At 45.1% G+C, this 25,021-nt stretch overlaps 1 protein-coding gene across 6 annotated transcripts in view; it reads right to left on the bottom strand.

Moving 5' to 3' along the window:
• The window catches only part of PRIMA1 (proline rich membrane anchor 1), a 76,005-nt gene that overhangs the window by 8,949 nt on the left and 42,035 nt on the right, over positions 1 to 25,021 (bottom strand). For 2 of the 6 annotated variants that reach the window (XM_077323547.1, XM_077323545.1), the window contains 2 exons: positions 17,229 to 17,358; positions 9,788 to 15,470 (listed from right to left, as the gene is read on the bottom strand). In XM_077323547.1, the coding sequence (XP_077179662.1) occupies positions 15,356 to 15,470; positions 17,229 to 17,358 (245 nt within the window). In that variant the 3' untranslated portion in view covers positions 9,788 to 15,355. Of the gene's footprint in view, positions 1 to 4,956; positions 5,183 to 9,698; positions 15,471 to 17,228; positions 17,359 to 25,021 lie in introns of those variants that run through there. The other 4 variants (XR_013228571.1, XM_077323546.1, XR_013228572.1 and 1 more) reach the window with 3 other exon arrangements.

Consider the following 25,021-nt stretch of genomic DNA (forward strand, 5'->3'; position numbering starts at 1 on the left):
AGAGGATCTCCTGGAATCAAATCTCCCCTACATCTCAAAGAAGCACTTCTAGCCTAATTTCTGTACCTAGACAACAAGAGCAGAAAGCCAGTGTAAGGAAACCCAACTGAACATGGAAGTTGCCAGGTGTGCAGAGCCCACCACATCAACCCTCTTCAGTAAACAGGAAGTGATGCTGCAGCAGGTTGGTGAAAGTGGGAATAACATCACTGCAACTGGAGACTAGATATGGCAGCCCTGGGAAGAGTCAGCTGGCAGTCAGGAGCAGGGAGGCTCCAGGAAATAAGGCCAGGCAGAGTCAGGGGATGGCAAGAAGGTGCTGCAGCCTATAGGGCCCTGCAGAGCTTGCAATTACACAGGCCTCTGGAAAGGGAAGGAACAGCTTGTTCTTGGAGACCCTGGTGTGAGGAAACCCTGAGCTCCTGTCTAGAAGTCTGCAACTTGCGAGGGACTGATCAAAAAGCCAGAGTTATTCCCAATGGCCAATGTTGAAGAGAGCCCCTTGGGGCATTTCTGGGGCCTTCAGGGGCCCCACAGGCTCAGCCCAACAGCTGATCTTTTGAGGTTCCTCAAAACTTATGGGCAGCATTTAAAATTTTTTTAGCTACATTACTACTGACTACTCTCACCTGCTCTCCTAAACAATTCAGATTTACACAATCTCCTATAGGACATCAGGGCACACCATTCCAGCTTGGTGTAGTGGTTAAGAAAGGCAGCTTCTAATATGGTAAACCAGGTTTGATTCCCGCTCCTCTACGCGCAGCCAGCTGGGAAACTCTCGGATAGTCACAGTCCTGATAGTGCTGTTCTCACAGAGCAGTCCTGTCAGAGCTCTCTCAGCTCTACCTACTTCACAGGGTGCCTGTTGTGGGGAGAGGAAGGAAAGATGATTGTAAGCCGCTCTGAGACTCCTTTGGGTAGTGAAAAGTGGGGTCTAAAAACCATTTCTTCTTCATACAGAGGGCAATTTCTTTAAAAGTCAGACAATAACAATTCTCAAATAGTCACATGAAGGGGAGGAGATCTTGGGTCAGTCACAGTTCTCCCCAAACTCTCTCAGCCCCACCTACCTGGGTATCTGACCATGGAATTGGTGTCAAAAAGCAGGTTACAAAAAAAAACAGCTCCTCTTCCAAGCAGCTGTCCTCCAGGCTAAGGAGCTTCCCTTCAATTTAAGTGGCTCTTCCATCGATTAATTTGTAGGAAGTTTCCTTAGCTTGGAGGAAAGTTTCAAACTGGATCCAAAGCAAAAGGTGGAGTATAAATATTTACTTCGGGGCGGGTGGTATATAAATATAATAAATAAATAATAAAATAAATAAATAAACTTTCTCAATGGTGTGGTGGGATAGAAGTAGGATGTGTCCTAGTTCTTTAAGGCGGTGGTGCCAAGCCACAAGGTTTGGATTTAGCACTTTCCATGGGCAGAAATATTTCTGCCTGTGATGCATGACTTTCTTGTCTTCTCCCTTTCCCAAGTGAGGGGAAGTGAAATGGAAGGTTTAAAGGGCTGCCGGCCATTTAAACTGAACAGCTGTGTCCATCAGCTGTCAATCTGAAATGGCTGACAGTCATTTTAGAGGTCCTTTTCTCCTTCCCCCTACTTCTAAGCTGGCGGGAGTGAAATCAATCACTGAACTCACTTGCAGCCATTTTAGCCTGACAGCAGGGCAGGTGCACTTGTCTGCTGTCAGCCTGAAATGACTGCCAGCTGAACCCCCAAACCAGGAAAAGGTCCGAGGAAGATGAACCTTGGTTTGTGGTGTACGAACTGGGGCATTTTCGTGGGAAAATATGGTTTGTGCCTATCCCTAGTATTTACTGAAGAGTACTGTGGCAGTTATTAGAAAAGCAGAAGGATTTATCCTTCAAAACTTCTTCATCCTCCAATATTAAACTACTGGGAACTTGCATAACTACATCATGTTTTCGCTGGGCTTTATGTGGGAGAAACTGCTGGGGTCCTGTGCCCTCAATCTGTTGCGGTTATTTTTAAGAAAGCTGCAAAACGTGCTGCACACTGCTGAGAAAATAAATCTGAATCCTACATTTCAAAGATCAACAAGGAAGAAACCAAAAGAATTAACTGTACTTTGCACAAGATGTGGGGAACTAGGTCCCTACCTAAACCGATATATATATAAAGATTTCCACACAAAATATAGATATAACTCTGATTCTTTATAGATATTTGATATATTCATAAAAGTCCATTTTCTAGATAACATACATCTCTCTTAACTGGATTCTCCCAGTCCAGATACCCCTCCCCATTAATACGGTGGAGGTTTCACATGGGTACATGCTGGGCACCAGAATGAACAGGGCTCTATAGATGGTAAAATAGAATCAGAATCGGCTTTTATAACCTGCTATTTATTACCCAAAGGAGTCTCAAGGTGATTTGCAATCGCCTTCCCTTCCTCTCCCCACAACAGACACCCTGTGAGGTAGGTGGGGCTGAGAGAACTCTGAGAGAACTGTTACTAACCCATGTTTACCCAGCTGGCTGCATGTGGAGAAGTGGGGAATCAAACCTGGTTCTCCAGATTAGAAGCTGCTGCTCTTAACCAGTACACCTTACTTGCTCTCCAGTGTATACATACATACATACATACATACATACATACATACATACATACATACATACACACACACACACACATACACACAACATGAAAAGAGCTGAGTGCCAGGAGTGGCCTGTCCACTAGGCATCCCTAGACAATCACTTTGAATGTGAGAGATATTGGGGCGCTAACCAGCCCAGTCACTTCCCTGTCTAACCACAGCATCAGGGTCTGCCTCAGGAGGGACCCCAGCCCCGTTGGGTGGCTGGTGGGAGATTGCTTCTTCCATTGTGCAGGGGGTACAGATCCTTGCCTAGTGGCCTCCCCCCTTCCCTCTGCCATATCTCGCCTGATTGTGGTGGTGTTGTGGGGAGGAGGTGGGCAGTAGCTTCCTGTCATGCCAGGCAAAGACAGGAACTGCTGTGACCCATGGCCAGGGAACAGGGAGAGTATGTGTGTGTGTGTGTGGATGGGTACATAATACATTCCTGTTGCTCTTGGGATGGGGAACATATCTTCAGTGGTATCTGGATAAGTAGGATGAAGCATTTAATCTTATTTAGAGTTTCCCAGTTCCTGAGATCCAGGTCTGCTAGAGAAGGAACATCCCTGATCTTTAGTCAAAGTTAGACTAGAAGCAAGCTGTGGCCTTCCTGTCCTTCCTCCTTTCTCCCACACTTATTCCTCTTTTCCTTCCACAGTTTGTTTTAAGCATAATTGGTGTTAAGAGCAGTTAATATCATTAGTTTCCATCTTCACCAGAGCTGATTCTGCATTTACTTTTTTTTTCTCCCATGGATCCTGCTGAATTCAAATTGATTTGAACCCAGGTCTTTCTCCTCCCCCCCTTCCCCCTCCCTGAATTGAAACAGAAAGCCTTCTGCACTTGATTGGGGAAGCTCAAAGCGGAGAAGGAGAAGGGTAGTCATGAAGCTGAACTACCTTTCCTGAACTGGTAGTGGGGGGTGGGGGGATCTGGTGACTCCAGACAGCACTAGCGCTTTATTTCTTATCTTTTTACTCCCGAGCCAGCAGCAGCCTCTCAGAGAATTAGGCAAATCTCTGCTGAGGGAAGTGTGGGCGCAATCACTTTAAAACAGGGAGGGAAGCCAGGAACCAGGAAGTCTTTGAACTGACAACCTGGCCAATCAGGGAAGATTGCTTTGCTACGAGGCATGGAGCTGTAAGTTAATTTGCATAAAGGAGAAATCTACACTTATACTGGTTGCAGTTTTTCAAATATTGAGGCTTATATCCACTCCTGGATATCACGGGGGAAAGGTAGGGTCACCGCAAATCAATCATGCATGTTACAGAAGGAAAATTTAAAGCGCCCAAAATAAAAATGGAAATCCAACTCAGTGTAGATGAGAGGGATTTATTCGGATTGGGAGTGGATAAAAAGCCCCGTGCAGATTCGACCCAGGTACTGCAAATCCACTTCAAACACCCTGTTTGCAAGCTTTGCTCCAGTCCTAAAAACCATTTCAAGACAGCAAGGACATAAGGGGAAGATTAAGCTATTAAAGTTGTTTGAATTTGACATAAGGGACAGTATGCTTCAGTAGGAACAAGGTAGAGGGTTTATAAGGTAATGCAGGTTAAAGATCATGCACATTTTCAAAAAACAGAGGTCAGTTACTGTTAGCTGTGGTTTCAGTCATTGCCAAATGAGAACAGTACTGGAGGAGGAGGTCCACAAAACACAATCCAGAGCTTTGGCGAAAATGGATGATATCGTTTAGCTTTTATTTTCAATTACGTATCCTTTTCATTCTCCTTGTTTTGGCCTCACATTTCTGAATATTTTCAGAGTATAAAGATTTAAAAAAAAAACACAATCCCCACATTTTAGAGAGCGGCATGCTTTACTTTATTTAGTGAAACAAGCTGTCAAGTCCCAGACGAAATATGACTGACAACCTCATAGGGTTTTTCAAGGCAAGAGACAAACAGATGTAGTTTAGGCAATGCCTGCCTCTAAGCAGCAGCTCTGGCGTCCTTTGGTGGTCTCCCATCCATCCAAGGACTGATGAGAGCAACCTTGCCTACACCACCTAAGTCAATTCACTATATTTTTAGCATAATTATAATATAGTGTACAATTATAAACAAATTGTACATTTAAGGGAAACAGCAGTGAATTTGAAAAATGTTCATTTTGCTTTTGGGGTGAGTGTGCCTTTTGAAATATGGCTACAAGGCAAATTGTGTTTTTTATGCTTGTTTGTTTTTCTTCTTTATTCTCCACCCCTCCTCCTTCTTTCTACTTTGATTACATTTTGTTTTTCTGCCCACTCAAGCACATCTGGTTAAGGTAAGGTAGATGCCCTACAATTAGTACAGGTGACAGTAGAATGGTCATCAAATCCATAATACTCACTCCATGTCTGGAGATACAGGGTATGTAGCTCCTTAAATCCATTTCCTACATATAGTATTTGGCTGGGTAGTGAATCATCAAACTTTTCTTATAACATGGTTTGAAATGAAATGAAAGTTCATCTCTGTACAAAGGAAATGTTTTAATATGATTCCAAGGACAGGGATGAATTGATGTTTCGCCATCCATAATAACCATCTTTCAAATGCATGCATTTTCATGAACCCTAAAACCAAGAGAATATTATTAAGAAGATATTTGATGAAATACAGATTCCACTTATTTCAAGATTAAATTCAGGAGACATAGAGCAGCAAGCCACAAAAGCCCTGGGCACTATTGACAATGAATTCATATACAATCTGTGCACAGAAAACACTGGATTATTCTTTTTGTGTTAATTCTCCTGGTATAGTCAACAAACATACAGCTCATCATATGATAACAAACTCAATATGTTTTCATTTGCTGGTCCCGAGACCACATGTTGGTTCTTTCTTACAAACCAACATACACGTGTATAGGCAGGATGTACGTGCATTCACTACAACATGTGAACGAGGTTTCTTATTGGATAGCAATAACACAGCACACCAAAAGTTTGTTGTGGCTTCGGTGATATCTTCCGAGCCAGCTTGGTGTAGTGGTTAGGAGTGCGGACTTCTAATCTGGTGAGCCAGGTTTGATTCCACACTCTCCCACATTCAACCAGCTGGGTGACCTTGGGCTCACCACAGCACTGATAAAGCTGTTCGAACAGGAATATCAGGGCTCTCTCAGCCTCACCCACCTCACAGGGTGTCTGTGGTGGGGAGAGGAAAGGGAAGGCAAATGTAAGCCCCTTTGAGACTCCTTCAGGTAGAAAAAAGAGGCATATAAGAACCAACTCTTCTTCTTCAGTAATATCAGGGCTCTCTCAGCCTCACCCACCTCACAGTGTGTCTGTTGCGGGGAGAGGAAAGGGAAGGGGATTGTAAGCCCCAAAGGGGATTGTAAGCCCCTTTGAGACTCCTTCAGGTAGAGAAAAGCAGCATATAAGAATTCTTCTTCTTGTTGTCTGAAGAATTCAGCTGTGGATCTCAAAAGCTCACCCGGGCCGATTCACATGGGGGGAAAAGAGAGAGTGATCAGATGGGAATGGGGCAGATCCCTGCTTCTATATGATGCAGCTGCTGGGCAGACCCCCTCCCGGGCCTGCTGCAGATCAGGCCCTCAGTTGCCCTGGGCTAAGGGAATGCAGGAGAATCCGAATTCCCTTAGCTGCTGTAGGGGCCAACAGGGCATGTCCTGCAGCAAGCCTGTGTGGACAGTCTCCTCCCTGCCCTATGGTGGCCCAGAGGGGACAAAGAATGCCCTGGTCAGCTTTGCATCTCTTTGCCACACTACAAGGCAGACCGGGGCATTCATTTTTATTGTGCAGGAAGGTGAAAGTATGTGGAACACAAACCCACCCTCCCGCAAAATAACACAACCCCCCCGGGGGAACTATTCTGCCACTGCTTTGTTTCCAGGGGGAGGGGGGGAACACATTTCATTGTTGGAGCCTTGCTGGGAGAGAGATCTTTACACTATTAAGCATCTAAATTAGATGTAATATGAGGCTGCTCTTCAGAAGCGACAATTGGTCCTGAATAGGAACCAGATAACTCGTTTGTTCATCTACACTGGCTCTCAACTTGCTTCCAGGACCAGTTCAAGGCACTGGTATTTGGAGCCCTATAAGGATGAGTGCCAACATACTTTATGAACTGTCTAATTTCAAATGAATTTTCCCAGCTACTCTGGTCATTTTCAGAGGCCCTACATCAGATGTCCCCATCATCTGAGGCTGAAGGGTGGCAGCCCTAGAAAGGGCATTCTTTCTCCCTCTGTTGTCATCTTCTGTCAATGGGTTAAGACTTTTTGGCTTTGTTGGGCATTCCTTTGCTAACACTTATTAACTCTATTTGTGTTTATCTTATGTTTTAAATATTTTATAATTTTTAATGCTTCTAAATATCTGAAATGTTTTCGTGTTCACTGCCTTTGATATCCGGCATAGTCTTCCCTGAAAGGGATTTACACTGAAGCAGTGTCTATATGAGACTGAAAATGTAGGAGTTGTGTGTGTAGGAGCTGAAAATTATCACTGTGGAGACGTTGTTTCGTTTCTGGCTCTGTACTATCACACTCACATGAGGCAGATGAGCAAGACAGGCCGATTCGTGCTTAAGATGAGCCTACATAGCTGAGATTCACCCAGTCTTCTATTTTCCCAGTGCTAGTTCTCCAAAGGCCTCATGAGCTAACATAGCTACGTCTGGCTCCTGTGAGAAGAATTTCTGCTCTAGCCTTTGTTGTGCAGGTATTCTGTCTGTCCACTGGATTTTATTCTACCCTTTCTTGATGGTGATCAGAGCAGCATACCTGATTCTTTCTTCCTCCATTTTGCCCTTACAACAATCCTGCAAGATAGGTTACTGAGGGAAAGAGTAACTGGCCTGAGTTCCCCCAAGATGCTTCACAGCTGAGTAAGGATTTTAGTCCCCCTGATCCTACCTTGACACCAGGACTTTTTTGCTTGTTTTGTGTGGTGTATTGGCTGGCAACTTTTTGGGGGCGGTGTGTGTGTGTCTCAAGGGGAATTGGTCGAAATCAATGCAAACATTAATGAGTACCACCAGCACAGTATAACCAACTTCCCCACAATGGCTCCCATTTGACAGTGGTTTGATTAGAGCAGCCTTTCTCAACTGTTTTGCCATTGAGAAACCCTTGAAACATCCTTCAGGTTTTGAGAAACCCCAGAAGTGGCAAGATCATGCAGGATATAGTTGGGAAGTATAGCTGTGTATGTGCCCACCCCCTCCAGGCCCCATCAGCCATTTTGTAAGGAGGGGGGGCAGGTTGACATGACCGTGTATGGTCAAATCACCTGATAAATGTGTGTTGAATATATATATATATATATATATATATATATATATATATATATATATATATATATATATATATATATATATATATATATATATATATATATATATATATATATATATATATATATATATATATATATATATATATATATATATATATATATATGCGGCACTTCCGTGCATGCATGGCACTTTCGAGCATGCATGGCACTTTCACGCATGTGCGAATGCGCAAAAGTGCCACGCATGTGCATTTTGGCTGCGCATGGCACATGCGCATTTCGGCCGCGCATGGCACATGTGCATTGCACGTGCGCAGTCCTGCTTCCCTCTCCTCCCCTCCCACAGTAAGAAGCTTGCTGGGCCTTAAGCTTGTGGCCTGGGAAGTTTCTTACTGCGGGGGGGGGCGGGCGGGGAGAGGGAGCCAACTTAGTAAAATAAAAAGTAACACATTCAATAAATGAGAATTTTAAATTATTCAATGCTGATGCCAGTCCCCAGATGGGACCTGGGGATTCCCAGGAATTATAGCTCATTTCCAAGTGACATCGATCATTTCCCCTGGAGAAAAAGGCTGTTTTATAGCATTATACTCCACTGAATACCCTCCCCACCCCCAACTCCTGCCCATTCCTGGCTCCACCCCTGAAGTCTCCAGGTATTTCCTATCCCAGAGCTGGCATCCCTAAGACCATCTCACTCTGCCTAATCTGAGGGCTGGTCCTGTGACTGATTTAAATAGACCAGATTGCTAATGTAAAGGAGATTCAGGGGAACCATGAATTATTCTTATTTTTTCAGGTTTGAACTATTGGACCACATCGACCCTGTCCTATGATTTTCTCTGCAAAGCAATAGATGTTATTTTAAACTATCGTCTGAAGATAAAGGCCTCTCTGAGGAAGTGGAGATAGTTTTCCTCAGTGCCCAGAAATACACACTGAGGCTCAGCCAAAATTACTGAGTGGCACACCTCTGTGGGGAGGGACCCTTAGCCCCTGTTCTATTGCCTACTCAGCAATAGAATTCTGTCAGGAAATCCTTTGATCAATTTTGCTACCAATTGAATGGGGGCAAAAAGTCACTTCCCTAGGTAAAACAGGCTGCTGAAAAAGTCATATTTAACGTGTGGTTATACTGGAGATACTTAAAAGGCAGGGTTTCCCACCCCCCCTCTGCATACTAATATGAAATTAGTCCTGAGTATCTCCCAAAACAATTCTAATGAACACATGATTAAAGGGCACAGAAATCTGGGAAAGAGAGGTCTGCTCTCCTTTAAATATCCCTGGAGACAGCTACATTACAGAACAAGAGAAGAGGTTTTGATCCGCTTGCTTTCATCTCGAGAACCTTTAACAATAAAAATTGCACCAACTCAGCAAATTTGTTTTTTTTTTTTTAAAGCATGCCCCTTTATCTCATCTCATGTGTTGTTTTAACTTTGGTTCTCAACAAACTTCTGGCTTTCCCCTGGGATTTTCCATTGCACTCTCTGAACTGAGTACTTAAACGATAGAAAGACGGCAGAAAACAAAGAGTTTCAGAGGAGGAGCTCTGTTGGTCTGCACTAGAAGAGTTAGATTTGAGGACAATAGCATCTTAGAGCCGAACAAGATTCCCAGGGGATAAGCTTTTGAAAGTCCAAGCTCCATTCACCAGATCTGGATTCAAATCTAGATCAGAAAAGAAATACATCGCCCGCTCCTCTAAATGGCTTCACTGTGTCGGTTGAAGTGATGTGGATTGATGATGGCGAAAATTTTGGCTATGACAGCAGTCTTTAGACCAGGGGTAGTCAAACTGCGGCCCTCCAGATGTCCATGGACTGCAATTCCCATGAGCCCCTGCCAGCATTTGCTGGCAGGGGCTCATGGGAATTGCAGTCCATGGATATCTGGAGGACTGCAGTTTGACTACCCCTGCTTTAGACTATAATATACAAATAGGCCATTGCTTGGAATCCATAAATAACTTTTGAGCGACACTGGTCCCTCATCCAAGGTCATTTTAATTAATGATTTTCTATTTTCCCCCATTTATTCAAGTAAATGTGACAGAAATGTTCCTATACTGAATATAAACACTTCCTCGTGTGAGAGCTACATGGATGTACTGGTTGTGTGACCACAAATGTTACTATCAGCTGACTCATCCTGTCAGTGTAAGCTCATGAAATTGTAGAGATGGTACAAAATTCCACCTCAGTTGGAGTTTGGCCTGGATTCCTCAGCCACACTTGATGAGATGTGCAACCAGCGCCTAGCCAACATGATTTGAGTCAAGAAACAGCATTTGAGGTGACTAAGAAACACCTCTTAAAGTACAGCTGCCAATCTAAAAGCTGGGCTTGGAGATTTATTGGAAATTACAGCAGATCTCCAGATAAAAGAGATCAGTTCCTTGGAGAAAACAGCTGTTTTGCATGGTGGAATTGATGGTATTATGCCCTGCTGAGATCTCCGTGCTTCTCAAATCCCAGCCTTTCTATGCACCACCCCAAAAATCTCCAGGAATTTCCCAACCTGGTAGACAATCCTATTTTACAGTCCTATGATACTACAGTAGAGATATGTGTTTGGATATTTCCATTCCAATATCCCGTCCTTATTGTTATTCTCCTGATATACTCAGGTATGCGGACGTATCTGGGATTTTCTGGAATACTGGTAAATGCCACTCCCCGCATTCCAAGGTATCTGTAAACTGCTCGGGGAGTGGTATAAATAAAACAGTAAGGCTAAGGGTGATGGGCTGAGTCCAGGATAGAAAACAGGGGCCAACGATTGGCCCCTTGGCCCCAGACTGACAAGAATTCCAGTCAATTGAGTGAGGGGCCAATCGGAAAGCGCAAAGTGCCTTCCGATTGGGCCCTGACCAGGAAAGACCAGAGTTCCATCCCACCCACTCACCCCAGCCAGGGGAAATCTGGAGACATCACTGCCAGTCTGCTCCTGACCACCGCAGGGAGAGGAGGTCAGTAGGGCTGCCAAGGGGGATGAGGTTTAGACAGGCTGCGGCAGCCCTTTTCACCCCAAGGCTGTCCTAACTATCATGTCCAACTGTAAATTGCCTCAGAACACTGACAGAGCTGCAGGAGGCTGGGTGAGTGTGCTCCCGCCCCCTCCCTTCAGGCCTGCTGGGAAGGAGCCTTTAACAGTCCCCGACTGAGGCGTTTCTGAGAGCAACGCAGGGGAACCTCAGGGCATTCCTTTGGGGGGGGGATTTCTCCTTCTGCCAAACGGCTGACAGGGAGGCCACAGAAAAGCCCCTTCTCACTTAAAATACTGCTCTGGCCGGGGGTTAGACACAACCAAGCCATGTGTATTTCTTCTTTGCAACTCTGCAGATTTGAGGCCACTGCACAGTGTTATTCTGCGAACGAAACTGCATGCTGTTGCGGAGGTTCTTTTGTCGCCTGTTTCATCTGCACAACAACCCTGTGCAGAAGGCCTCATGTCTTTCAATTCAACAACAACCTGTGTGGGAGGCCTTACATTTTTCTTCTCTACCACAACCCTGTCTTTCATTAATTTTATTAATTTTTAATTAATTTTACTGTATGTCTGTGTCAGTGTTTTCTTGCCAGGACTAGTATTGGCTTGCTGGTTAGGTTTGGCTTGGTTTCTGTGCTTTGAAATTTGTTCTGTTGGTCTTGCACTATCACATTCTTGGCTCAAGTTGGTTTACGTTGGACCCTCTGGGTCAGTGTGAAGGGGATGTACTAAAACAACTGCTGGCTGTGTTTGCATTGAGAGGCTTTGGGTCAGTGGTTGCTTAGCTGGCTCTTATATCTTTGGCTGTTCTTTGCCCTGGAGAAAGCTTAGCATTCCCTCTCCCCCCAGATAGTTAACAATAGAGGATGGACAAGGGTAACTTGTTCAGGGGCCCAAAGAACTGGACCGGAGAGTCTCATCCACTTGAAACTTGGGGATTGTTTAGCATTTGCTGGCAGGGGCTTATGGGAATTGTAGTCCATGGACATCTGGAGGACCACAGGTTGACTACCCCTGGTTTAGCAGACAGGCACTATCAATTCCACTGCTATTTTGATGTTATTTGCTTAAAAAATACTCCCCCCCCCAATCCCAAAGAGGTGGGAATAAATTGATTTTATATACTTTTTAAATTTGTTAAACATTTATCAGGTGACATGACCATATATAGCCATGTTGACTTGCCTTCCCTCCCAAAATGGCCAGTGATGGGCCTGGAGGGAGTGGGAAGAGGAGGGGCCTTGGATGGGCATGTACACAGCTAGGTTTCCCAAGCATATTCTGCACGATCACACCACTACTGGGGTTTGTCGAAGCCTGAAGAATGTTTCTCAATGGTGAAAACATTTAGAAAGGTTGATCTAAGGCTAGAGGAGTAGCAAACCAAGAACGGGCCTTCTCAGCTGTTGTACCAAAATTATGGCATTCCCTCCCTAAGGAGCAGAAGGAGGAGGAGGAGGAGGACGAATCATTGGTTCTCATGTGCCGTTTTTCTCTACCCGAAGGAGTCTCAAAGCAGCTTACAGTCGCCTTCCCTTTCCTCTCCCCACAACAGACACCCTGTGAGGGAGGTGAGGCTGAGAGAACCCTGATATCACTGAAGAAGAATTGCTTGTTATATGCCACTTTTCTCTACCCGAAGGAGTCTCAAAGCGGCTTACATTCACCTTCTCTTTCCTTTCCCCACAATAGACACCCTGTGAGGTGGGTGAGGCTCAGAGAGCCCTGATATCACTGCTGGACAGAACAACTTTATCAATGCTGTGGTGAGCCCAAGGTCACCCACCTGGCTGCATGTGGGGAAGCGCGGAACTGAACCCGGCTCGGCAGGTTAGAAGTCTGCACTCCTAACCACTACACCAAACTGGCTCTTAAGTCAGATCTGAGCCAGTGTTTACTGAAGGCTAGAGCAGTAATGAGATGTGTTTTCTGAGATAATGTATTTTCGGTGACCCCCTGACAGTAAAAGAATTTCCACATCTGTTGCTGTCTCTTCTGAGTATATTTGGAGAGAATATACCAATCCTTTGGGCAAGGAATTATCTCACAAACTCATTTCTTTGCAGATCTCAGATTGCACTGGATTTATTTACATTTGGGACTTTCCTTGTACCCAAATAGTGGGATATTTCCCCACCCCACCCCCAAATCTGTTCTGAATTATCTTCTCAGTGTGAAGAACAAGTAGAAGAACATTAACAAGAAGTTGGGACAAATTGCTAAAACCAAAAAAGGACATCATCCTGAATGCACCATCCCTTAAAGTAGAAGGAAAAGAAAGGAAAGGGAGAGAAAACAGGATGCATCAGGCTTGCCAGTTTCAAAAGCTTCTAAAGTGTGTTTCTCTTAGGGCCAAACTAAATGTGACTAGTGGTCACCATGAGTCACCATTTTGAAGTGACTTTAGAATGCTGTAAGGGCTTGATCCCCTGAGGCAGAGTTCTTTGGTGTAGTGGTTAGGAGTGCGGACTTCTAATCTGGCAAGCCGCGTTCGATTCTGCACTCCCCCACATTCAACCACCTGGGTAACCTTGGGCTCTCCATGGCTCTGGTAAAGCTGTTCTAACCTAGCAGCAATATCAGGGCTTTCTCAGCCTCACCCACCTCACAAGTTGTCTGTTGTAGGAAGAGGAAAGGGAAGGCGACTGTAAGCCATTTGGGTACAGAAAAGTGGCATATAAGAACCAACTCTTCTGTTCTCTATAATATTTAGTTTGGCTCTTACTGATTCTGTAAATTGCAAGAATCCCTGGGAAAGGAGGACTGAGGAAAGATTGTGAGTACTAGGGGATGGGTGTGTGTGTATATATGTTTCTGATAGCCACTTGACAGTAATTTATTCCCAAATTTAATGTTTAAAAATTGGGGAACGGAGAACTAAAATATATGCAATAGCTGCAAACCTAAATTTATTTAACTGCTTTAACAGGGTAAAATGGAAAATGTATATATAAAATTTATTTTCTGGGTGTTAATTTTGCCTTCATTTTGTTCAAGCAAAATTGTGACTATAACCAATACTTGAGGGTTGAAAACAGCGGCAGCTATGCCAACTCAGCACATGTATGCTTTTGCTTCTTAGAATCATAGAATCACAGAGTTGGAAGGGGCCATATAGACCATCTAGTCCAATCCCCTGCTCAACGCAGGATCAGCCCAAAGCATCCTAAAGCAATGAAAGGCATTGGGGAGAAAATCAAAGGTGAAAATACAAAACTACTTTTATAGTGAAACAAGAGAATTGTATAATTTGGATTTTAAAAGTCCATATAATCACAATAGGACTACCAGCATACCCTAAAAATACACAAGGTAACTCTTCAAAGATATATTAGAGGTGTACACATTATAGCACATTAACTGTGGGCAAAATAGATCACATTATCCTCTATAGCATATACATTATCCTCCATTATCTTCAATAAAATGTTTTTATTACATATGTTTCTTAAAAGCATTCATTCATTCAAAATGAGGAAATATTTCAGAATGCTTCATAATTTCCAGTATTTCTATTGGGATAATATTGCTCTCCTGGTTTTGAATTGTAATGGGGTAGAAGGTTTATTTAAAGTACTTTCAGTTCTGAATTGCAGGAGAAAAGCTGAATAAAAATATTTAAATCTGTATACCACTCCGCGGTATAAATAAAAGAGTAAGGGGTGTGTGGGTGGGCTCAGTCCAGGGTAGGAAACAGGGGCCAACAATTGGTCCCTCTGCCATTCGACACACACCCCATGGGAAACTCCAGGTAGGCGGCCGCCGACCAAAGCTTCCATGCAGGGGATGGGGGCAGTCGGGAGAGGCTTCCCGCGGGCCTCAGAGTAGGCCCGTGCAGAAGCCGCCCACTCGTCGGGGAGGGGCACAGCCAGGAGAGGCTTCCTGCCGCCGGAACGCCAGGGAGGGGGGCCGGCGGAGAAGCCTTCCTGCGGGGAGACAGGGGAGTCGCCCAGGCGGTCCTGCGGGGAGACAGGGGAGTCGCCCAGGCGGTCCCCGTCCCTTCAAAGCCTAGTTAATCAATAAATTCATAATTTCCCAAAACTTTAAAGCTCCTGTCATTTCCATCATTGCAGCAACTCAAGGTAGGCCATCACCACTGCTGTTGTATTATTTTTATAATGGTTTATTATCATATAGTTATAAAAAAAATAAGGAAGATGGAATAGAGAGACTCTCTCGTCTTGTATTACTAGAACACAGAGTAATCCAATAAAGTCGAAGGGCAGTAGGATCACGAAATATGCATTTCTTCATACATCGCATAGCTGAGTTATGCAGTCGGAAACCACAAGATGGGGTGATGACCATTAGCTCAGATGGCTACAAAGGGGGGCAAGCCAAAGGGAAAGTCAATAAGGTGTGAAACAGGGGTGTGCACTTTCAAAAACGGTTTTAATTTTTTGCTTTGGTACTTCAGAATGGACATTATTACTATTGTTGTGAAATTTTGAGAGTTCCGCGACCATTTTCCAAATCTGCTTTGGTTCATTTTTTTTCAGGCCTGGGAATATCCAGTATGCTGCTACCTCTTTCAGTGAGCCGGAGAGGTAGGTAGATGTCAGGTAGCATGGGGTACAGGAGCTTGCAATGTTCTCTACCACTGGGGGTACATTTGCAAATGTTCTTTTAGAAAACGAAGGCATTTATAAACTTTTAAATTCCATAAATATGTCAAATAATAGTTTTTCATCCTAGGCAAGTTATAAATGATGCATGCTATGTTGTTAAAGCAGTAAAATAAGTTTATGTTTCACACTATTGTAAATTTCCCCAAAATTTCTATTCAAAACAGACAAGTAAAATACCATGTACCACATCTATATTATTACAGAGTCCAGAGGGCCATTCAAATGCTCGATAAGATCATATTTACTTATTTATCTAATTTATTTATACCCTGCTGTTCTCCCCAAAGGGTAACCAAAGTAGTTTCATTCTCATCTCCAAGCTTCCTTAGCACAGTGGAGATTTGAACCTGAGCTTCTTAGATCCTAGTCTGGTACTCTATCCACTATGTCATGCTGGATCTCTATACAAGACAGATGACCATGCCAGGGAAGGAGTTCCATGCAAGTCTTGGCGCTGGCATGCCTTCTGCATCGGGAACCTATTGCACATGTGGAGCACTCAAAATATTTGTACAGTTCAGCAAGACACCCTTTATGTGGGAAATCTGTTCATCTGTGGTATCCCTACATTACTTTTGCAGAATGGGAACCAGCATAGCATTGCCATGTAATCTGAGAAATTCTGCACTCATGTTTGAAGACCTGGCCAGAAGCTCCAAGGTTTGCAGCATCCCAAGGAAACAATATGCACGGACCAGGTTTGCTTACAAGGAGATTTCAATAATTCATCTAACTTACAGAAATAGCAGGTAAAGCTTCCACCTGCTGGGCCTCAAAACACACACATACACACAGAAGCTAGCCAGAATCCAAGATGATACAGAGGTAACACTGAGCATCTTTTATCTAAATTGCTGGCTATGTTGAGAATATCATCATCAAAGCTACATCCCTAAACACTGAGTGAAAAGCCAAGCCGTATCTTGACACCTGGTACCCAGTGGCAGAGAAAAACAAGTCAGCTTTCTTAGATAAGAACTTGGAAAAGCGCTAATAAAAACGTACAAAGACTATTATCCAGGGAGGTGCCTGCTGGCCATCCTCCCAGGCAACTAGAGGTCAGGCACCAGCAGAAAACCAAAATGAGTGACAGAGGCTATAGAGGTCATACTGTGGGTCCTCCACAAGTCAGCATTAACCCACTATGGTATGGGGGAGGATCCATGCTGCAAGCTCCTCCAATGAGGCTCAGCGGTGCAGGAAGACACAGTGCTGCAGTAGATCCTGCACTGCCAAGGGAATATATTATCTTAATATTTCAAATGAACAAGGCCAACTCTCTATAATGCAGTGATGTAGCCATAGGATGGAAATGGTGTATGACCTGGAATGCAAGGAAAAACCTGTTCCTTCTTGTGGGAGAAGAACAAGCAAGGGACCCCAAGTCCCACAGATTAGGAAGGAAGGAAGGAAGGAAGGAAGGAAGGAAGGAAGGAAGGAAAGAGGGAGGGAGGAAGGGAGGGAGGGAGGAAGGGAGGAAGGAAGGAAGGAAGGAAAGCGGGAGGGAGGGAGGGAGGAAGGAAGGACACAGTAGGAATTTGCTAAGAAGACAGCAGCAAGGGTCACTGCTCAGGCACTGTGAATCTTTTTTATGGACACCTAGCATTTTGAAAGGTAGATTTCCATCTGACAGTCCAGTGTTTACTTCTAAAACAACTCTTCCTGCAGCTTGGATAAGGAACGCACTCTGATACGGGCCGCATGCATAAACAGAGAGAGAAGAGTCTTACCTTTTTATGGCTTTGTAGCAAATGATGAAAACTAGAAAGAGGAACACTGGTGTGGTGCAGCATGCTGCAATAATTAGAACTGGGCTTGGCCACCAGGTGTCTTCAGGGGGACAAGGGGGATCTGTGGGAGCTGCAAAAGACAATGTGGAAAAGAAAACAACCCACGCTCAGTTGAGTTTTGCCAGACAAGACGGTTTGTGATCTGATAAGAGGCTACATTCAGCAGAATGTAGGGCAGCAGACATGACCAAGGAAGGTTACTGGATGTGCCAGGCGATAAAACAGCGTTGTCATCCCCTCACACAGAGACAGATCAGATGCTGATGACCCCTGTTGCTCCTGCTGCAAGGGCTCTGAGATGGGGCCAGAAATGAAAATGGCTCATAGCTGCTGGCAGTCACGATCTCTTGGTGGCTGCCCATCAGATGCAGCCGTTGGCTTTTACAAACTTAATGACATGCTGCTATGTCCGGCTTTTAAACTAAATTAGGGAAGATCGATCTTGAACGGCTGGCAGGGCCTGTAATCAGAGGCAGGGTCACGGCTGCAATAACCTTGGGCGGCGAATGAATTGTCAAAGGCTTTCATGGCTGGACTCAACTGGAGGTTGTGGGTTTTCCAGGCTGTGTGGCCGTGGTCTAGTCACAGAAGCATCGAATCATCGAATAATAGAGTTGGAAGGGACCTCCTGGGTCATCTAGCCCAACCCCCTGCACTATGCAGGACACTCACAACCCTATCACTCATCCACTCTAACCTGCCACCCCCTTGAGCCTTCACAGAATCAGCCTCTCCGTCAGATGGCTATCTAGCCTCTGTTTAAAAATCTCCAAAGATGGAGAACCCACCACCTCCCGAGGAAGCCTGTTCCACTGAGAAACCTCTCTAACTGTCAGGAAATTCTGGTCGTTTTAATTCCTGTCGTTTTGCCAGCTACAGCCAAGTTACAGCTCGGGAAACCCACAATTGCCGCTTGGGTGCAGAGTTTAAAAGTGGGCAGGGGAGAGAAATTCCCCACAACCTGAAAACTCAGTTTGTTAAGGGACTTTTTAAATAATTTTAAGCACTGCATCTATACAGATGTTTCCTTCAAAAACAACAAAAGCCCAAATCCTGTTTCTGAGTAGCTTAGGATACCAACTAAGCCGTACAATAGCATAAGGCTGAGAAATACCAATATGTCCCCAAGCAATGCCAGCACCATGCCGGTGCCAGGCTGGTTTAACCCCGGAACAGGCACAGAATTGGGAGGCATTGGGAGCATTTGGTGTCCTTTCCATCTTGGATGCCAGCCCCTGCCGAATATTATGCCAGTGCCAACCCTGGCCTCGCTGGAGAACTTCCCATAGGATTTAGAGAGAGTGTAAACAATCTGTCCTATAACTCTTGCTGCAGGCCCGAACCACAGCATAACGTAAAGAGCCAAACAACACATTACATCTACCACGTGACTGCCATGATGACTTGTATCAGGACACTACAAATGGCATCCAGTGGAGCTCCCCCAAGGGCAAATAATGTCCACAGACTGTTTTGAGTCAGGAAAAAGGTGTAGGTGGAAGGCAGGAGTCCTGTCTCCAACCACACATGGATCCTGAGCTGAACTGGCCCCTGTTGCACTTTGGAAATGACTTCCCTTGGGGAACTCATGGCAGGTGTCTTGGTCCAAGTCTCCTTGATGACCATGTGGTAGATGTAATGTGCAGTGTAGAGGATCCCAGCTAAGCATGCAGCTGCTATATAGACTGCAGCCAAGGCGCCTGTATCAACAGGGTGTGTGGCATGGGGCTATGTATCTTAGACTTGTGCAAGGCACACTGAAAAGCTACAAAGAGGAACATTGATGAAGGAAACTCTAGAGAAAGGGCACGTTGAACAAAAAGGGAGCACAAGCAGCAAGGGGAGAGACCGCAAACAAACCAACTGTGGCTAGCGTATTTATAACATGGCTTTGCTTAGAAGAACTCTACCTCAGGACACAAGCACAAAAAAGGATCTTCTGCTTCCCTAACTGGGGACGCAAGGAAAATGCGACCCATAGAGGTAAGCAAGAAAAAAGGAATCCCATGCTTCAAGCCATGACTATTGCAAATGGTTCTCTACATCCTGTTCCACATAAACGTGCTCTGCTTTTCCTTAGCACAACACTTTCTCCCTTAAAAGTCATCAGCTGTTCAAGCATGTAAAAAGTACATAATGGAGTGCCCTGCAGGGATACTGGCAGCATAACTCTGTACAGGAGGGAAGACAGCACAGTATAGCCGATCTCATCAGACCTTGAAAGCAAAGCACAGAATCAAAGAGTTGGAAGGGGTCATACAGGCCATCTAGCCCAACCCTCTGCTCAATGCAGGGTCAGCACTTGGGAGACAACCACGGAAGACTCTGCAAAGGAAGGCATTGGCTGACCACCTCTGCTTCTCGCTTGCCTTGAAAGGCCCTTGATGGGGGTCACCATATGTTTGTTGTAACGTAACAGCATTTTAATGAGCCTCTTTACCGCAGAGTGGTAAAGCAGGAGACATGCTGTCTGAACCTCTGCCCATGAGGCTGGGAGTTCAATCCCAGCAGCCGGCTCAAGGCCTTCCATCCTTCCAAGGTCAATAAAATGAGTACCCAACTTGCTGGGGGGTAAACAGTAATGACTGGGGAAGGCACTGGCAAACCACCCCGTATTGAGTCTGCCATGAAAACGCTAGAGGGGTCAGACATGACTCGGTGCTTCACAGGTGATACCTTTACCTTTTAACAGCATTTTACACACACGTATCACTGTACAGGCAGTGCTGTGTTATGCTAGTGTGATACACACATACAATACAGGGGGCACAACCACAGTCCTGGGTAAAATCAGCCCCTGCTCTCTAGCCTTTCCTACTACCAGACAAGCACTATTACCTTGCAGGATCAGAGTCCCAAAGAACATCCCCAGTAGACAGTAGAGACATATTTACAACACAACTTTCTACAAGGAGTGGATAGAGTGCCCTTGGGTCATTTTGTCCTTAGGTCTAATGTCAACTGAAGTGACTTGTATGTCTAAGGACATTGTCATCAGAACCTGATCTCCCACTGTATCACCAGGGGCGATTCTGCACAACAGTGGCTGCGTGGTAGTGTGTTGCTGCAGAGCTGCATGTTCTGCAGAAGTCTGTGTCCACATGGAGGACATAGTTCAGTGGGACACCTAATGTTCCATTAAAAAGTGTCCCCCCAGGAAACAAAACAGCAGCAGCTTAGTTCTGCCGTGCAGGGCCTCCCATGTGGGGGTTCTTTATTTTGCAGGAAAATAAAAATGAATGCCCCCATCCACCACGCAGCATGGCAAAGCTGACCAGAGCATTCTTTGCCCCCTCTGGGCCACTGTAGGGCAGGGAGGAGCCTCCTGAGGGCCAGGCGTGTTGGCCCCCATAGTGGCTAAGGGAACACAAATTCTCCCGTGTTCCCTTCGCCCAGACCAACTGAGGGCCTGATCTATGGTATGCCCGGGAGGGGGCGTGCCCAGTGGCTATGTCATGTATAAGTGAGGTTTTGCCCCACTTCCATATGACCACCCCCTCGGCCTTTTCCTCCGTACACAATCAGCCCCAGTGATGGTTCCAAAGCTACATCAGAACTAACAACAGATCTGCAGTCTTCCTTCCTGATGGACCCGAATGATGTGTCCAGCATGTAGATATATATGGTCTGTCCATCAGCCTTACATTATAACCTCTCGGTTCCATCTGTGATTCCAGAAGGCCATTCTCTATAGCCCAGAGTGGGATGGCAGCAAGTGTGCTTGCATCATTCTGAGTAGCCGGGTCTCATCCAAATGTAGACTGTGCTGGAGTGAGGCTGCTGGAAGGAGGAATGCATGGGGGCATGGTGCCCACTGACTTCAATGGTAGATTTTAGAGATTTTGTTTGTTCTTTTAAAGTTGCCCCTTTTGACTCTGGGGAGACTGGATCTAAAGATTGACTATTGGCCCTTGTGTTTAGATTCCAATTTGTGTTTCTTTGGTGGTGGTTCTAAAGGAGACCTCGGTGGGGCCAATTCTGGAGACCCAGAATGACTACAGTTTGTATCAGCTCTTGGAACTGATTGGACCGGAATGACAGGTGGAGGGCAGGAAATGCAGTCTGCATTTGGGGCTGAAAAGACGGGCTTTTCAGCCGGGCATATATTCTGGCTGGCAGGTTAACCAAGGTGGATAAAACCTTCTCCCGCAAATTGGCTTTGAGTTGGGAGGCACGTTCTACATGGGCCTTCAGAATGAATTGCTGGAAGATCTTTCATGCTGCTACATTGTGGTTTCCCCCAAGGCACAGACGACAGTGCTCATCCGTATGAGTCATCTTCGTCGAACAAATGGAACATTTAAAAAAAATAATAAAGACATCTTTTGACAAAAAGGCAGAACTAACCAAGAATGTTCTTCTCAAGGCAACGGCAAAGAGGGAGCAAATGTCTCCAATTGGGGGGGGGGGCTTTCTACTCTATTACTAGGCTAGCTAGAAGACCATCCGGAGGCTGGCCATTGTGTGTGACGGCCCAGAACAACCACCATGAATATATACTTTATTTTATATGCTTTTAAAATGATGAAATACTTTTATGTTTGCCACATTTGAAATAAATAAATTAAATAATCTGCTTCAATGGCCTGCTCACACAGCAGGCAACCAAAGTACTGGACAGACCAACAAAACAGAGCAAGGTCAAGGTCTTCCCCCGATGTTGCATTGGTGTTGAGAGCCAGTGTGGTGTAGCAGTTCAGAGAGTTGGGCTGGGATCTGGGGCCATCACACACAGCCTAACCTATTTCAGAAGGTTATTTGGAGGATAAAATGGAGAAGAGGCAAATGATGTAAGCCACTTGGGGTCCTCATTGGGGGGAAAAACAGGATACAAACAAATTAAATAACAAGAGTAGCAAAGCTGCCGTTCTTCCATCTTCGCCAGGATAAGCTACTAGCACCCTATCTACTAGCTACTAGCACTCCCTGAACACCTGGCTACAATGATCTGCATGATGGTCATCTCAAGATTAGATTGCTGTAATGCACTGTATGCTGGCCTACCCTCGACCCCAATCCAGAAATTACAACTGGTCCAGAATGCTGCTGTACAGGTCCTCACAAGAACACCATGGAGGGCCCATATTAGACTGGTATTGTGGCAGCCACATTGGCTCCCAGTAGAGTTCCATATTTCACTTCAAGGTTTTGATTTTGATCTTCAAGGTCATATGCAGTCTGGGTCCTGTGTACCTATCTGAATATGTTTCCCAGAGAGCGCTCTGCTCAGTGCCAGTGAATCGTCTGGCCCAAGATAAATCCAACTGACCTTGACAAGTTTCAGGGCTTTCTCAGCCTTGGCCACTGCCTGGTGGAATGAACCCCCTGAGAACATCAGGGCCCTAACAGAATTTAAACCAACCAGTTACCTACCACTGCAGTCAGCTGGGTTTGATTAAGAATAATGATCCTTTTTCAACCTTTTGACTGTGGAGAAGCCTCTGGAATATTTTTCAGGCTTCAAGGAGGCCCAAAATTGGCTCAGAAGTGATGTCAGCTGGCCATGCCTCCTTGCCACACCCAAGGAGGTCTTGGGGGGGGGGGGGAAAGAAAGGAGGCAGTTTGAGACAAAACTAGGTATTCAGGCTCCACCCCCTTTGCCAAGCATGGTAACTAAATGAGAATGTGACTCCCATGTCAATGAGAGCGGCTGGTTCCCTGCCTTCACGTTAATGCTGGGAATAGCTTGTGGCAGAGGCCATTAAGGCAGAATATAGGAGAAAGGCCAGGGAGCCTCTGGGGAGCTTCCATGGAGCCCCGGGGCTCTAGGGAGCCCTGGCTGGGAATCCCTGCTCTAACTCCAGAAAGCAGAGTAGAATATTTAAGCCTGCAGCCTACTAATGATCCATTTCATCATAAAGAGGTTTTACAGACCACATCAGCAAGCTCCTTATTGGCAGCATGAATGTTTCTAGCACAGCCAAAGGGGAACACACTGAATAAGGCTGTGCCAAAGAACACAGCAGGAGTCTCTAATGCCCTATGCCTATCTGGTTTGCATCTCCAAGTAAACACAGGCATTTAATTCCTTCAGTCTTCATTTCTCTGAATGTTAACTGTATTTTTATGCTCAGGTTTGTTTACAAGTTTGACTTAACATTTGTTTGGATACCTGGAAGCCTGCCTGGAATTTCTTACTATCCTTTATTTGGTAAAAGAATTGCAGTGTAGGATTCTCTGCCTGCTTCTTCAGTGATAGATAGTTAAATTACCAGAAGCAGGGGAGAGAGGATATTTCAGCCCCCTTGAGGAGTAAGAAACAAACCTTTCGCGCCATAACAAAGACTATTTCCGCACGAGGAATCTGGCCCTGGACAGCCTCTGGTTGCTGGCGGGTTTTAGAGCCTCCTCCACATGAAGTTGCCTGCATTCTGAGGCTGCCCAAGGCCTGGCTTGCGTTTTGCCCAGATTTGCCCCAGAATGAGGGAAATCACAAAATTGGATTTGCTACGTTTTATCTCTTATTCCATCGGTGAGCAACCAGAGACAAGCCTGTATATGGAGGGGGAAAGGTACGGTAGTCTTCCTGCCCTCACACCCACCCTCCTCTCTTAATTTCCTGCTCCAAATAATTTTAAAAAATGGTGCGGTCCACGTTGCAGCGTGACTGCAAAGCTACATAGCCCAAGGTAAAATAAAATCTTCGGCAAAGTGTCCATGGTCTTTTGGGGATCAGGCAGCCAAAACACAGCCCTGTTTCTGTTTTCTGGAGGTGGGGGATGAGAGTAGAAAGGGGTGTGTGTTTGAGAAGTCTTCTCCTGATCATACAGGGTCTGGGTGCTTTGTTTTTAAGCCAACCAATTACCCAAAATGTCTTTTTGAGCTTCAGTTACCATCTCCAGCCTTCTCACAACTCAGGTAGGCAAAAACAGTCCTGTTTTTTTCTGGAGATGGGAAATGAGCTGAGAAAGATGTGTGTGGGGGGATTACAGCTGATCTCTAGTCTACAGAGATCCATTCCTCAAGAGAGAATGGCTGCTTTGGAAGGTGGGCTGTACAGCATTAGACCACGCTGAGGTCTTCCCCCACCCCCAAATTCCACTCTCCCCAAGCACAATTCCCGGAATCTCCAGGAATTTCCCAGCCTGGAGTTGGCAACCTAATAAAAACTATCAATTTTCCATTGTGGCCTCTGCTTGGTGGAATGAGCTCCTGGAGCACATCCAGGCCCTGTCGGAACTGACACAATTCCGCCGGGCCTGAAAGAAGGAGCTCTTCCGCCAGACTTTTGGTTGGGGTCAGTGAAGCAGTAACATCTAACAGGCCCTCCCTATCAAAAAGATGCCCCAGACCCTCTGTAAGTTCTGGAAGAACGGAGGCATACCAAGACTGCTGACACTGCTATTCCATTGACATTAGATGGCAAATCAAACTTCCATTCAATTTTAAGATTTTAAATGTATTTATTCAGAATTTATAATGTTTTAATTACTGATATGGAGACATCAGTGGAGATATGAGCTGGCTCACTAGGTAGGGTGGTATATAAATAAAATAAATAAACAAATACATAAAACAAGCATCAGAAAGATCCTAAGATACAACCTCTAATTAAAAGCCTGGGTTAAAAAAAAGTTTGTTCTAACCTGGTACCTATGAGAAAGTAAGGTAGGATTCTGATTAGAAGGAATGTTTGGGGTTTTTTAAATTAATACTGAGGAATTAATACGGGGTGATACAAGACGTAGGTTTAGTTTGTGCATTTTACTACTGTTCCAAAATCTACTATAAGT

Source organism: Paroedura picta, chromosome 2 (genome assembly GCF_049243985.1).
Source record: "Paroedura picta isolate Pp20150507F chromosome 2, Ppicta_v3.0, whole genome shotgun sequence".
NCBI classification, from domain to species: Eukaryota; Metazoa; Chordata; class Lepidosauria; order Squamata; family Gekkonidae; genus Paroedura; species Paroedura picta.